Source organism: Musca vetustissima, unplaced genomic scaffold (assembly GCF_032173495.1).
Source record: "Musca vetustissima isolate MV318-11 ecotype Yass unplaced genomic scaffold, APGP_CSIRO_Mvet_v1 utg833, whole genome shotgun sequence".
In the NCBI taxonomy this organism is placed as follows: domain Eukaryota; kingdom Metazoa; phylum Arthropoda; class Insecta; order Diptera; family Muscidae; genus Musca; species Musca vetustissima.
This window is the reverse complement of record NW_026877381.1, coordinates 108,460-123,452: the sequence shown is the minus strand read 5'-3', so window position 1 is coordinate 123,452 and position 14,993 is coordinate 108,460. Positions and strand designations below refer to the sequence as shown.

General features: G+C 32.2%; 2 protein-coding genes and 1 non-coding gene across 3 annotated transcripts; 2 read left to right on the top strand and 1 right to left on the bottom strand.

The window, feature by feature from the left end:
• The first annotated feature begins 733 nt into the window (after positions 1–733).
• Positions 734–1,240, top strand: LOC133321965 (uncharacterized). Its single transcript, XM_061531035.1, has one exon. It carries the CDS (start codon positions 734–736, stop codon positions 1,238–1,240), a length of 507 nt encoding a protein of 168 aa, XP_061387019.1.
• Positions 1,241–6,037: 4,797 nt separating this feature from the next.
• LOC133321964 (uncharacterized) lies at positions 6,038–6,580 on the top strand. The gene has a single exon (XM_061531034.1). The coding sequence runs from the start codon at positions 6,038–6,040 to the stop codon at positions 6,578–6,580; it is 543 nt and encodes a 180-aa protein (XP_061387018.1).
• A 2,783-nt stretch (positions 6,581–9,363) lies between these two features.
• On the bottom strand, positions 9,364–9,435 carry Trnap-agg (transfer RNA proline (anticodon AGG)). Its single transcript has one exon. It is a non-coding gene; the product is annotated as a tRNA-Pro (tRNA).
• Positions 9,436–14,993: the final 5,558 nt, after the last annotated feature.

Here is a 14,993-nt window from a genome sequence, read left to right as displayed (position 1 = left end):
TTGTTGTATTGCTTTATCTTATCTCTTCTGGCAGCCCACTGTCCAAAACAATTAAACAAAACAGTGATACTTCAAAAGTACTCGAAATTTAATCTGCCGAAACATAATTCCCTATGTTTAAATAAAAACGACAAGAACGAACATGTTAAATATTTGCTCTCCTATTGCGATAAAAGATCGCTCGCATGCATGTACAGTGGAACCTGGCAACTGAGGTTGGAATTTTTCAAAATATAAGAATTTCCCCCTACTTATATTTTCAAAAATTCCAACTAAGATATTTATACGAAAATAGCCTTAAATTAGGGTAGTTCACTGTAATTCTAATTGAGAAATTTTGCAGCCACAACAATGGGAATGTCAAGACGACGTCGAAACAACGACCGCATCGCACAACAAATTTCATTCTTTCTGTAGAAATGACGTATAACACAATGTTCTGAGAGGTTCATGTATTATTTTGGGCGGAAGTGAGAGGACGATAGGCAATTTAGTTTTGATTCAATTAAAAAACAAAAACACTGTAAATCGCATACAAAGGTTCGCCAAATTCTCAAATAAATAAATAAATAAAGTGAACGCATAGCTGGTAAGCTCAATCATAACTATATCAGTTTTTCGCGAAACTTCAACAGAATCGCACACAAATTACAAAAAATAACAGAAAATTAGTTACAAAACTACACTCCTTGAGTTTCTTAAGTCAAATAAATCCGATTTTTTTGAAGTTAAAATGAAACACACATCGTTGTTGACAATCGCATTGCTCCTGACCTTGGCGGTCATCAGTGTCAATGCAGATTTATTTGAATGTGATGATAAGATTTTACCATCACTCTCCGAAATACCTGGTATTGGTCCGAAAATAGCCAGCACCGAAGATACTGGGGACAAGGTTAAGGGTGTCTTCAAGGATTGGGGCTGTAAATTCAAGAAAACTGCCAGCGATTTTGGTGACAGTGTCAAGGAGAAGTCCAAACAGCTGGGTGAAGATGTTCGTGATGGTTTTAAAAAACTCACCGAAAAATCCAAGGAACTGCATACGAAAATCGAAACGAAGTTCCATGATTTTAAAGATCATTTGAGTAAGGATTCCGCTGAATTTGTACCACACAAGGATAAGAAATTCGTTTTGGAAAATGTTGAAATGACAAATCCCGACAAATTGAAGGCCGATCAGGAATGTGGTCATGGATTTATTTTGGATGTATTGGGCAATTGTAAACAAGTGAGAAAATAAAATGGGAAAGAGAAAAGCAATTCAAAGGCAAATTGGGATGGAGGGAGATATGAAATGAATATTTGAGGATGAGATTGTCGTTTTTGTATAAATATTTTTCTTTATAAAAATGTGTGTTTTTTAAATAAATAAAAGAAATCAAATTAGTTTTCTATACGATTTTTTAATAAATATAATCTGTGATTTAAAGAAAGTGTGTGTTTTTTCAATCATTCGTAGACCCCATATACCTATAATAGTGAGTTTTTCAATTATTTATGAAACCATAAAGCCTGGATTTGTTAAAGAATTATTTTTAACCACATATGGAACCATAAGCGTGGATTTTTTAAAGAATTATTTTCAACCACCTATGGTATCATAAGCGAGGCTTTTTTAAAGAATTATTTTTGGCCACCTATGGAACCATAAGCGTGAATTTTTTTAAGAATTATTTGCAACCACCTATGGAACCATAAGCGTGGATTTTTTAAAGAATTATCTTCAACCACCTATGGAACCATAAGCGTGAATTTTTTAAGAATTATTTGCAACCACCTATGGAACCATAAGCGTGGATTTTTTAAAAAATTATTTTCAATCTTCCATGGACCCATATGCGTGGATTTTTTAAAGAATTATTTTCAATCTTCCATGGACCCATATGCGTGGATTTTTTAAAGAATTATTTTCAACCACCTATGGAAGCATAAGCGTGGATTTTGTTTAAGAATTATTTTCAAACACCTATGGAAGCATAAGCGTGGATTTTGTTTAAGAATTATTTTCAACCTTCCATGGACCCATAAGCGTGGATTTTTTAAAGAATTATTTCCAACCATTCATAGACCCATAGGCGTGGATTTTTTAAAGAATTATTTCCAACCACATATGGAACCATAAGCGTGGATTTTTTAAAGAATTATTTACAACCATTCATAGACCCATAAAAGTGGATTTTTTAAAGAATTATTTACAACCATTCATAGACCCATAAACGTGGATTTTTTAAAGAATTATTTACAACCATTCATAGACCCATAAGCGTGGATTTTTTAAAGAATTACTTACAACCATTCATAGATCCATAAGCGTGGATTTGTTAAAGAATTATTTCCAACCATTCATAGACCCATAAGTGTGGATTTTTAAAGGAATTAATTCCAACCATTCATAGACCCATAAGCGTGGATTTTTTAAAGAATTATTTCCAACCACATATGGAACCATAAGCGTGGATTTTTTAAAGAATTATTTACAACCATTCATAGACCCATAAACGTGGATTTTTTAAAGAATTATTTACAACCATTCATAGACCCATAAACGTGGATTTTTTAAAGAATTATTTACAACCATTCATAGACCCATAAGCGTGGATTTTTTAAAGAATTACTTACAACCATTCATAGACCCATAAGCGTGGATTTTTTAAAGAATTATTTCCAACCATTCATAGACCCATAAGTGTGGATTTTTAAAGGAATTAATTCCAACCATTCATAGACCCATAAGCGTGGATTTTTTAAAGAATTATTTCCATTCATTGGCCCATAAGCGTGGAATTTTTAAAGAATTATTTACAACCATTCATTGACCCATAAGCGTGGATTTTTTAAAGAATTATTTCCAACCATTCATTGACCACAAGCGTGGATTTTTTAAAGAATTATTTCCAACCATTCATTGACCACAAGCGTGGATTTTTTAAAGAATTATTTCCAACCATTCATAGACCCATAAGTGTGGATTTTTTAAAGAATTATTTTCAACCACCTATGGAACCATAAGCGTGGATTTTTTAAAGAATTATTTTCAACCACCTATGGAACCATAAGCGTGGATTTTGTTTAAGAATTATTTTCAACCTTCCATGGACCCATAAGCGTGGATTTTTTAAAGAATTATTTTCAACCACCTATGGAACCATAAGCGTGGATTTTGTTTAAGAATTATTTTCAACCTTCCATGGACCCATAAGCGTGGATTTTTTAAAGAATTATTTTCAACCACCTATGGAACCATAAGCGTGGATTTTGTTTAAGAATTATTTTCAACCTTCCATGGACCCATAAGCGTGGATTTTTTAAAGAATTATTTTCAACCACCTATGGAACCATAAGCGTGGATTTTGTTTAAGAATTATTTTCAACCTTCCATGGACCCATAAGCGTGGATTTTTTAAAGAATTATTTTCAACCACCTATGGAACCATAAGCGTGAATTTTTTTAAGAATTATTTGCAACCACCTATGGAGCCATAAGCGTGGATTTTTTAAAGAATTATTTTCAACCTTCCATGGACCCATAAGCGTAGATTTTTTAAAGAATTATTTTCAATCTTCCATGGACCCATATGCGTGGATTTTTTAAAGTATTATTTACAACCATTCATAGACCCATAAGCGTGGATTTTTTAAAGAATTATTTTCAACCACCTATGGCACCATAAGCGTGGATTTTTTTTAAGAATTATTTTCAACCACCTATGGAACTATAAGCGTGGATTTTGTTAAAGAATTATTTTCAACCTTCCATGGACCCATAAGCGTGGATTTTTTAAAGAATTATTTTCAACCACCTATGGAACCATAAGCGTGAATTTTTTTAAGAATTATTTGCAACCACCTATGGAGCCATAAGCGTGGATTTTTTAAAAAATTATTTTCAACCTTCTATGGGCCCATAAGCGTGGATTTTTTAAAGAATTATTTCCAACCATTCATAGACCCATAAGCGTGGATTTTTTAAAGAATTATTTCCATTCATTGGCCCATAAGCGTGGAATTTTTAAAGAATTATTTACAACCATTCATTGACCCATAAGCGTGGATTTTTTAAAGAATTATTTCAAACCATTCATTGACCACAAGCGTGGATTTTTTAAAGAATTATTTCCAACCATTCATAGACCCATAAGTGTGGATTTTTTAAAGAATTATTTTCAACCACCTATGGAACCATAAGCGTGGATTTTTTAAAGAATTATTTTCAACCACCTATGGAACCATAAGCGTGGATTTTGTTTAAGAATTATTTTCAACCTTCCATGGACCCATAAGCGTGGATTTTTTAAAGAATTATTTTCAACCACCTATGGAACCATAAGCGTGGATTTTGTTTAAGAATTATTTTCAACCTTCCATGGACCCATAAGCGTGGATTTTTTAAAGAATTATTTTCAACCACCTATGGAACCATAAGCGTGGATTTTGTTTAAGAATTATTTTCAACCTTCCATGGACCCATAAGCGTGGATTTTTTAAAGAATTATTTTCAACCACCTATGGAACCATAAGCGTGAATTTTTTTAAGAATTATTTGCAACCACCTATGGAGCCATAAGCGTGGATTTTTTAAAGAATTATTTTCAATCTTCCATGGACCCATATGCGTGGATTTTTTAAAGTATTATTTACAACCATTCATAGACCCATAAGCGTGAATTTTTTAAAGAATTATTTTCAACCACCTATGGCACCATAAGCGTGGATTTTTTTTAAGAATTATTTTCAACCACCTATGGAACTATAAGCGTGGATTTTGTTAAAGAATTATTTTCAACCTTCCATGGACCCATAAGCGTGGATTTTTTAAAGAATTATTTTCAACCACCTATGGAACCATAAGCGTGAATTTTTTTAAGAATTATTTGCAACCACCTATGGAGCCATAAGCGTGGATTTTTTAAAAAATTATTTTCAACCTTCTATGGGCCCATAAGCGTGGATTTTTTAAAGAATTATTTTCAATCTTCCATGGACCCATATGTGTGGATTTTTTAAAGAATTATTTTCAACCATCTATGGAACCATAAGCGTGGATTTTGTTTAAGAATTATTTTCAACCATCTATGGAACCATAAGCGTGGATTTATAAAATAAATATTTTCAACCACCTATGGAACCATAAGGGTGGATTTTTAAAATAAATGTTTTCAACCACCTATGGAACCATAAGCGTGGATTTATAAAATAAATATTTTCAACCACCTATGGAACCATAAGCGTGGATTTATAAAATAAATATTTTCAACCACCTACGGAACCATAAGCGTGGATTTATAAAATAAATATTTTCAACCATCTATGGAACCATAAGGGTGGATTTTTAAAATAAATGTTTTCAACCACCTATGGAACCATAAGCGTGGATTTATAAAATAAATATTTTCAACCACCTATGGAACCATAAGCGTGGATTTATAAAATAAATATTTTCAACCGCCTATGGAACCATACGCCTGGATTTTTAAAATAAATATTTTCAACCACATATGGAACCATAAGCGTGGATTTTTTAAAGCATTTCTTTCGAGTTTTTTTAATTCATTTATTACGCGGCATTTAATACTTTTCACACTACACCAATTTACAGAAGGGTACTTACACATCTAAAGATTAACAAAACTTATAGTTCTTAGTAATCTAGAAGTGATTCATTTAATCTTCTCTCATTTGATGACTTTCTTCGAAGATGAATAACATAGAAATATAAATACGAAAATGATGATTATAAATAAGTTGTGGACCACCCGCTGCTTGTTAGCCGGTGGGTCTCACACAAAAGTGCATATTCTTCAGTGAATACACAAAAGATCAACAATTGAATGAGTAGTGGAGGTCTTACATGGGATGGGAGACAATTTGCCTATATTAAATTAAACAAAAAAGAAAAATAAATCACTTAACAGTATTGTTGAATATGTCTAACGACATAATAGTATCAGAACTACTATCAGTCGAACAAGCAACGTCAGAGCAACAACTACACAACCGATAAGAGAATTAAAAAAATAATAAAAAAAACTACAACACGATGAAACATCAAGTAATATTTATAGCAGCATTAATTTTCCTATTAAGCTTTGTTGCCACCAAGGCTGATTTACTGCACTGCGATGAGGATGATGATAAACTATCAAGCGGTGTTGCAGATGCATCAATAATTGGTCACAAAATCGAAAGTGAGGAGATTGCCGCGGGAAACAAAGTAAAAGATGTCCTCAAAGAATGGAGTTGTAAACTCAAGAAGAGTACAGCAAATCTGGGGGCCAATGTCAAAGAGAAAACCAAACAATGGTCGGAAAATATACGCGAAGGCCTAAAGAAACTCAAAGAAAAATCTAAAGATTTGGGAAAGAAAATCCAAACTAAATATAATGATTTCAAGGATAATTTGAAACAGGATTCAGCTGAGTATCTTGAACGTGGAACGGAGAAGAAATTGTTGTTTAAACCTGAGGAAGTCATTGATACTGACGTGGTGATAATCGATACTCAAAAATGTGGTAATGGCTATATTTTAGATGCCTTGGGTAATTGTAAGAAATTTCGCGAATTTACCGAGATCATTAATTAACTAAGTGAAATGAGTGTATAAAATTAAGTTAAAAAAGTGAATGTATATGCTAAGAATACACCAAAAATTACTACGTTAAGGCGTGGGAAAATTTGTGTTATGAATCATAGTAGAATAATTGTAACAAAATATTTAGAGGATATCAATAAAGTAATTCAACTATGCTTATAAAATATATACATTTGAAAAATGTGTTAAATTTGGACAGAGCCGATTTTTTACTATTCTGAACCATGTAAATACAGGCATTTAGTGCAGCAAATAATGTTGGCAAGTGTGGCTAAAAATCCGATATAATAAGACCATCCATGTTGAAAGAAGTTCTTTAAAAATCCTCGCTTATAGATATATTGACGGTTAATTTTGTTCTATATACTCTTATGGGTCCATGAATGGTTGAATATAATTCTTTAAAATCATCGCTTATAAATATATAGAAGGTTAATTTTGTTTAATCTACGCCTATGGGTCCATGGATGGTTGATAATAATTCTTTAAAATATCCACGCTTGTGGGCCCATGGAAGGTAGAAAATAATTCTTTAAAAAATTCACGCTTGGGGTATATGGATGATTGAAAACAATTCTTTAAAAGATGCACGCTTATGGGTCCATGGAAGGTTGAAAATAATTCTTTAAAAGATGCACGCTTATGGGTCCATGGAAGGTTGAAAATAATTCTTTAAAAAATCCACGCTTATGGGTCCGTGGAAGGTTGAATATAATTATTTAACAAATCCACGCTTATTTGTAAATTAAATACAGAATGATATTCCAAAATATCGAATAATGGCGGGTACCGTTATATGGAGTCTACCCCGAACCGTGAGCCAAAATAAATAATTTGTATAGGGAAATTTGTTACTCAATGAGAATCCAACATAAAAGAAATATAGCTGAATAAATGTCCAAATTCACAAAAATCGGTTTAGATTTAGATGTAGCCTAACATTTGTCATGTTATATAGGAATCGGTTCAGAAAAAGATATAGGTCCTATATACATTTTCGTCCAATTATAAGTAAATGGACAACAGACTACTAATGTTTGCCGATTAACACGAAATTTTACACAACGTATCAAATTGAGACTAAAATGACGTTATTGCGTTTTTTTCGACCGACTTTATGGTAATTGTGCACCAAATAATCAACGGGTGTCTGATTGTGATTAAATATTCAACAGAGCAGCATACCGAATAGCGTATGACAAGTTAGCTTTAAATGGATTTACCTAATTTTGTCGCATTGTACGCCAATGACTCTAAATCTGCGCGAATGAAATGTAGCATAGATTGCAAAATGATATCTGTATGGATTGATGTTTTTATTTAGTTTCGTTCAATTTCATGTCAACGTTTCCGAAAAGGCGAAGAAAAAACTGCAGCCAATTTAAAAAAGTTTCAGAACATGTCCAATATGCTAGAACTTAAGGTTATCGTTATAGGAACAGTGGTAATGTAATTTCAAAGTTCTCTCTATTTAATCGGACATGGCAAAATCGATATAAACATTTTATTCTGATCAAGAATATATTAGTTTGGGGAAACATAAATCCATTATTTGTATATAAACTTTGGACTTTATTTAACATGCTTCGGAATGTCCGAATATGCACCGTTTTGTTGTATGATTTGTTGTCATTTTAAAGGTAACTTTATAATGCATCTCTCATAGAAGTCGGCATTAAAAAATTTTTGTTACAACTACTAACATGCCGCTCAACTTCGACCATTTTTCCTTTATCAACATTTTCGTCGACCGGCCTACCTGTGCGAGGTACATCATTAACATCAAAAATTCCTGAACGGATCTACGAAACCAAAATTGCACATAATTGACTGATACAGTATCGGAACCATAAACACTATTCACAATATTAGCCGCTTGGCTTGCATTTTCCACTTTGTCGAAGAGCAAATGTAAATGTACCGAATTTTCTCTTTGTTCACATCTATTTTTAACACCCTGTAACACACAATTGAATGCACCAGACAAAGAACAGCAAAATATATTTTTTTAATGCGAAATGTCATAAATGTGAAATTATATGATCGATTCCTTACGAGAAATCTATCGGTACAGCCATCTGTCGAAAATAATGGATTTCTTTTTCCCCAACCTAATATATGCTCTATTATATCTGAAATGGATATTTTGATGTTTTGCAAATGGAATGACAAATTAATTAAATATGGCACGCTTTGTTAAATAAATTGTTAAAAATTATTTTAATAAAAATCTATGCCTCTGATATTCGTGAAAAATATACAAGAAAAACACTCCTATTATGTCTTTTTAAAATATATCGGATTATTTCTGAAAAAAGTATTATTTAAAAACTCTCACTTCTCATGTTCGTTTGAAATATTCATTAAATCATCCCCAGAGAGTAAAAAATCGGTTAAAAATCCACAGAAACAAACATCTTGAAAATTAAAATATATTCTTTCACTTTTTTTGAAAAAAAAAAATCTTTAAGAAATCTAAGCTTTAAAAAATTAAAAATTAAGCTTTCGATATTCATTGTATCAAAATACTCACAAGAAATCCAAACATGTGTTCTTTATCGAATTTTTTTTCAAAAATTCAACGCTAGTGAACTTATTAAAAAAAAACCTTTGAAACATTCACGGTTTTGAATTATTTAAAAAATATTGTGAAACCTCTACTCTTTTCTTCTAAACTTTTTACAAATAGCCTTTAAAAACACCTTCCTCTATGTATTAAAAAAATATATTCTTTAAAATATATATTTAAGAAATGTAAAAAATATTTCATCTTTGGGCTCGTCCGGGATTTGAACCCGGGACCTCCCGCACCCTAAGCGGAAATCATACCCCTAGACCAACGAGCCAGTTGTTAAACATTTTGTTGCCTAAACACTAATGTGGAGCTATAAATAGCAGAGTTATAAACAACAATCAATAACATACAACACATAAACACTAATGTGTGTGGGGGCATAGTTTTTGTTGTTGTTCTTGTTGTGATAACATTCACAGAGCATAGCATAAAATTAAGATAATTTAAAATTCCGTTTGTGACACAAAAAATATATGTACATATTACAAATATCAAAAAAAAAAAAAAAAACAAAAAAGAATTTTCAATTGCATTTAAATGTAAAATTTTTAAATTTTTTAGAAGTATTTATGAAATATAGAAATTTTTAATTTGATCACACTCCAGTACTATAGAGCCATGATTTGTTAAAATTAAGTCTTGAACACCCTTTAGATAGACTTGAAAAACCAAATATGGAACAATCCGTCTTCTTACCAAGCATTAGAAGTAGCGGTCCACTTTTTTGGGCTGACCTTAATACATTTCGATATTTTCAGGAGTTCGGGCAAAGCTTTTCAACCAAAGTGGATTTGGATTCATTATGCGTAGAACATCGTCATTCAATATCGAGGCTTAGGATTATGTGGCTTTGTCATTTAATATCGAATATCGTTTCTGGCATTGGTACAGCCCTAATTAACAGGTATCGAATTTGAAACATATATATATATATATATATACATATATATATATATATATATATTAATTGTTTCATTGGGTGGCAAATCTACTTATTAGAAATTATTAACATTGGTCCACTGTTTTAGGTTAGTCCAATGAAAAATAGTACTCCAATTTTGGGTATTTGTAGAATTTGAGACATTTAGACCCTACATAAAATTCCCGATCGGTTTCCACTGGTTAAGGTTTTCCGTGGCTGAATAACGTTTTCTTCGGAAAAACATCAACTCAGTTTGGCTAAATAAGGTTTTCTATAGGAAAACTTCCAGCTTTTTAAAGAAATTTTAGGAAATAGGATATAGTTCGAAAAAATTTACATATATTTATTTTTCTAAATGGAACATGATTAACGGACAGGTATTTATATAAAATTCACATTTCTCTTAATAACACGACTAATACTTCTTTCCCATAAAAGACTTCTTCCTTCGGTTACCCTAAAAATAAAAAAACACCAGACATTATTTAGATACGTCATTAAAATTACTATTGAATATAACTCACCGCACGCACTTGACCACTCTGTATGTCACTATCTTTCATGGCACTACGAGTACGATAACATTTATTATTTGGTCCAGCTTTGCAGTTGCGAGGCGCACTTGAGATGTCACGTTTTACAAGGTGCCTCGAAAAATATTGTATTGCAGACTTTTCGTTACCGAGCGTATCGGAATTATTTCCATTACATCCGATAATGGCCATTAGGCAAAGCAAGAAAACAAATGAAAATACTATTTGCATTATTGTTTATAACGGTGATGCGATTCCTCTGGATCGAAATATTCTACTCTACGATTTCAAATGAAATGGCTTGAAAATGAAGAATAAATAAAAAATATATACAATGCTGTATCATGATAATATTTATAGACGATCATGTATAATCGGCATGCGGTAATTTATATATAAAACTAGATGATAAATAAGTGATATTGTGGTATAACATGCAAAACATGATTACAAATATAAAAAGAAATTACTTGTACGCTTTGTAATGATTTAACCCCTTGAATACCCATAAAGAAAAAACTTCAATTCAGCCTGGCTGAATAAGATTTTGTATAGAAAAACTTCAATTCAGCCTGGCTGAATAAGATTTTCTATAGAAAAACTTCAATTCAGCCTAGCTGAAAAAGATTTTCTATAGAAAAACTTCAATTCAGCCTGGCTGAATAAGATTTTCTATAGAAAAACTTCAATTCAGCCTGGCTGAATAAGATTTTCTATAGAAAAACTTCAATTCAGCCTGGCTGAATAAGATTTTCTATAGAAAAACTTCAATTCAGCCTGGCTGAATAAGATTTTCTATAGAAAAACTTCAATTCAGCCTGGCTGAATAAGATTTTCTATAGAAAAACTTCAATTCAGCCTGGCTGAATAAGATTTTCTATAGAAAAACTTCAATTCAGCCTGGCTGAATAAGATTTTCTATAGAAAAACTTCAATTCAGCCTGGCTGAATAAGATTTTCTATAGAAAAACTTCAATTCAGCCTGGCTGAATAAGATTTTCTATAGAAAAACTTCAATTCAGCCTGGCTGAATAAGATTTTCTATAGAAAAACTTCAATTCAGCCTGGCTGAATAAGATTTTCTATAGAAAAACTTCAATTCAGCCTGGCTGAATAAGATTTTCTATAGAAAAACTTCAATTCAGCCTGGCTGAATAAGATTTTCTATAGAAAAACTTCAATTCAGCCTGGCTGAATAAGATTTTCTATAGAAAAACTTCAATTCAGCCTGGCTGAATAAGATTTTCTATAGAAAAACTTCAATTCAGCCTGGCTGAATAAGATTTTCTATAGAAAAACTTCAATTCAGCCTGGCTGAATAAGATTTTCTATAGAAAAACTTCAATTCAGCCTGGCTGAATAAGATTTTCTATAGAAAAACTTCAATTCAGCCTGGCTGAATAAGATTTTCTATAGAAAAACTTCAATTCAGCCTGGCTGAATAAGATTTTCTATAGAAAAACTTCAATTCAGCCTGGCTGAATAAGATTTTCTATAGAAAAACTTCATTTCAGCCTGGCTGAATAAGATTTTCTATATAAAAACATGATTACAAATATAAAAAGAAATTACTTGTACGCTTTGTAATGATTTAACCCCTTGAATACCCATAAAGAAAAAACTTCAATTCAGCCTGGCTGAATAAGATTTTCTATAGAAAAACTTCAATTCAGCCTGGCTGAATAAGATTTTCTATAGAAAAACTTCAATTCAGCCTGGCTGAATAAGATTTTCTATAGAAAAACTTCAATTCAGCCTGGCTGAATAAGATTTTCTATAGAAAAACTTCAATTCAGCCTGGCTGAATAAGATTTTCTATAGAAAAACTTCAATTCAGCCTGGCTGAATAAGATTTTCTATAGAAAAACTTCAATTCAGCCTGGCTGAATAAGATTTTCTATAGAAAAACTTCAATTCAGCCTGGCTGAATAAGATTTTCTATAGAAAAACTTCAATTCAGCCTGGCTGAATAAGATTTTCTATAGAAAAACTTCAATTCAGCCTGGCTGAATAAGATTTTCTATAGAAAAACTTCAATTCAGCCTGGCTGAATAAGATTTTCTATAGAAAAACTTCAATTCAGCCTGGCTGAAAAACTTCAATTCAGCCTGGCTGAATAAGATTTTCTATAGAAAAACTTCAACTCAGCCTTGCTGAATAAGGTTTTCTATAGAAAAACTTCAATTCAGCCTGGCTGAATAAGGTTTTCTATAGAAAAACTTCAATTCAGCCTGGCTGAATAAGGTTTTCCTATAGAAAAACTTCAATTCAGCCTGGCTGAATAAGGGTTTCTACAGAAAAACCTTGTGTTTCCATAGGAAAACTTTTACTCCTAGAGAAAGAAAATACACCTATGGTTTTATACTGTCGCTATTGTTATTTTTTTATTTATTCAAAATAATAAAATTTAAATATTAAATTGTTTTTTTGTCTACTCCATCTACTCCACTTCAAATTATTCGATACGCTCACAAATACCATTGTGATCGGCAATAAATCCTTCAGGGCATAAAAATTCAGATATTATTTCGGTTGTTGTTATTTCCGGAGATGTAGTTGTTGTCGAACTATTAGTATCCACATCACTGTTTGAGATTACCACCACCGTTTGCAGAGGCTTTTTCGGTTCATCATCCTCTGTGATTTTATCAATAAATGCTCCAAAACTATTTATAATACCAAGACCTAATAACTTTGCTGCCTCCTCCAATCGCTTAGCTTCCTGTTGCAATTCATCCATCCACGGTTTGGCCTTCTCCAGGGTACATTGAATTTTATGTAGAAATTTGTTTACTTCACTTTCGTTCGTTTCCGTCTGCACTGAGATGTGAATGTGTGAAATGTTGTGGGCGAATTTGTCACCAAGATCATTTGATTTTTTAATGAAACGATTATTGTCGCATATTATAGCGGCACTTTCCATAAAAATTAGAAAATGCGAAATGACAATTAATTGGACAGCAATGAAATACGGAAGATATGCCATCGTTTATCCGTTATTTATTGGTTGGTTGATGATGTTTTACGTTCAAGATGCGATCGCGAACTGTTATGTGACACTTAACTGATGTTGCAATCGACTTTGGAAGCTGATGAATGAAGAAGTTGTAATTGTAATTGTCTTCGTTCAACTGAATGTGGGCATGTCCAATGTGGTTCACTAACCGCATAGGTGTTATTATACCTTAGTAGCCTGTATATGGAATAACTTGTTCTGGTTCTTCCACTTTTTTCTTTAAATATGTACATACATCGGTGTATTTGACCCAAATAGCTCTTTGGAATACTTTTTTTATAAACACTCTCTAGAACAGCAGTTTAAGTAGGGAATGTATTCCCACAGTTAAGATGTGACAAATGTAATACATAAAGAACAAAAATTAAACAAGATTAAAATCAAACGTTATGTACGAAATATAATAAAATCCTAAAAGTATGCATTATAAGTCGTATGTTCATTAATTTACAACAACAACAAAAATTTCGAGAGGCTGAATATTAAAAAAGTAAGTAAACATGGAAAAGAGAATGGCACATGAAGTTTATTGTTTGAAAACTTAATTTAGCCATGGCTGAATCAAAGTTTTCTTATAGAAAACCTCATTCAGCCAGGCTGAATTGACGTTTTCTTATAGAAAACCGAATTCAGGCAGACTGAATTGAAGTAATTCTATAGAAACCCTTATTCTGCCAGGCTGAATTGAAGTATTTCTATAGAAAACCTTATTCGGGTTTCCTATAGAAACCCTAATTCAGCCAGGCTGAATCAAAGTTTTCCTATAGAAAACCTAATTCAGCCAGACTGAATCAAAGTTTTCCTATAGAAAACCTCATTCAGCCAGGCTGAATTGAAGTTTTCCTATAGAAAACCTCATTCAGCCAGGCTGAATTGAAGTTTTCCTATAGAAAACCTCATTCAGCCTGGCTGAATTGAAGTTTTCCTATAGAAAACCTCATTCAGCCTGGCTGAATTGAAGTTTTTCTATAGAAAACCTCATTCAGCCTGGCTGAATTGAAGTTTTCCTATAGAAAACCTCATTCAGCCAGGCTGAATTGAAGTTTTCCTATAGAAAACCTCATTCAGCCAGGCTGAATTGAAGTTTTCCTATAGAAAACCTCATTCAGCCAGGCTGAATTGAAGTTTTCCTATAGAAAACCTGAATTTAGGCAAAATTTTATTTTTACTTTAGAAAATGGAACAAATACATAAACCCGACCAATTTCGAAATGGCAACGCTATTGTCTTATTTATAGCTGGCCCTCTCTTTGTGTTAAAATGTTAACTCTCTTTACAGTGCTGTGAGAAGTCAAACGAGATTTGGAGACTGAGAAAACAAATCAAAGCTTAAATTACCAACAGTGGCCAGTGTGTGG

What these genes read in the sequence shown, in the direction of transcription:
- LOC133321965 (XM_061531035.1), top strand. Translation starts at nt 734, where the DNA reads ATGAAACACACATCGTTGTTGACAATCGCATTGCTCCTGACCTTGGCG.
- LOC133321964 (XM_061531034.1), top strand. Translation starts at nt 6,038, where the DNA reads ATGAAACATCAAGTAATATTTATAGCAGCATTAATTTTCCTATTAAGC.